At 59.4% G+C, this 924-nt stretch overlaps 1 protein-coding gene across 4 annotated transcripts in view; it reads left to right on the top strand.

Moving 5' to 3' along the window:
* The first annotated feature begins 232 nt into the window (after nt 1-232).
* Lsamp (limbic system-associated membrane protein) overlaps nt 233-924 on the top strand; it is a 692,964-nt gene continuing 692,272 nt past the window's right edge. For 3 of the 4 annotated variants that reach the window (XM_023717642.1, XM_023717644.1, XM_023717643.1), the window contains exon 1: nt 250-849. In XM_023717642.1, the coding sequence (XP_023573410.1) occupies nt 695-849 (155 nt within the window). In that variant the 5' untranslated portion in view covers nt 250-694. Of the gene's footprint in view, nt 850-924 lie in introns of all 4 variants that reach the window. The other variant, XM_004633319.1, reaches the window with a different exon arrangement.

Raw genomic sequence — 924 nt, 5'->3', positions numbered from 1 at the left:
AGGAAATCAGGCAGGCCTCAGATGGAGCTGTTGTCCTGACAACCCACAGGCGCATCAGGCTTTCATTGAGGCTGGCTGTTGCTGAAGGGGGCAGTTGTGCAAAGCGAGGGGCCACGCCATGGGGAGGGGGAGGGGATGAAGCGGAGGGGCTGTTGGCAACCAGCAGGGTAGGGGGGATGTGCTGAGTAGAGAGGGAGGTGGGGACTGGAGGCAGAAACAGGAAAGGGAGGAGGGGGAGAGAGACTCCCGGCTGCTTCTGCGGCTGCTGCGTGGCTGTTTCTTTACACTCACTGGCAGACTCGGGCCGGCTCCCTCCCGCCTGGGAAAGTGGGTTACCGAGAGAAGGCGCTCAGCTCCGCGCTGGCGGAGAAGCATCCAGCCACAGAGAGACTAGGGAAGCACCGCTGCATTTGGCAGTCTCCTCTGCATCTTTTAAAGAGGGTTTTTGTTTTTGTTTTTAATCTGTGCAGTCCTTTTACAGATTTTGCTCCATCGACTTTCTCCCTCACCCCGTTTTGGGTTTTTAGGGGGGTTTTCTTAAGTCTTAGAGGGAGTAGAGACTGAGCGAGGGAAAGAGAGAGGCAAAGTGGGCAGGAGCACAAACTGCCACGCTGAGCGCCCCGTCCGTGGAGCCCTCTCCGCGGAGCAGCGCGCCCTCCGGAGCCCAGCGCGGACCGACCTCGGCGTGGCCACCATGGTCGGGCGAGTGCAGCCGGATCGGAAACAGTTGCCGCTGGTCCTACTGAGATTGCTTTGCCTTCTCCCCACAGGACTGCCTGTTCGCAGCGTGGATTTTAACCGAGGCACGGACAACATCACCGTGAGGCAGGGGGACACGGCCATCCTCAGGTAGGGCTTCCGGGCAACTTTTCTGCCGCGTGGGTAGTGTGTGTGTGTGTGTGTGTGTGTGTGTGTGTGTGTGTG

The sequence above is a fragment of the Octodon degus genome, unplaced genomic scaffold (assembly GCF_000260255.1).
Source record: "Octodon degus isolate 3935 unplaced genomic scaffold, OctDeg1.0 scaffold00053, whole genome shotgun sequence".
Lineage (NCBI taxonomy): Eukaryota > Metazoa > Chordata > Mammalia > Rodentia > Octodontidae > Octodon > Octodon degus.
The sequence above is the reverse complement of the archived record's forward strand: the minus strand, read 5'-3'. Positions and strand labels throughout refer to the sequence as shown.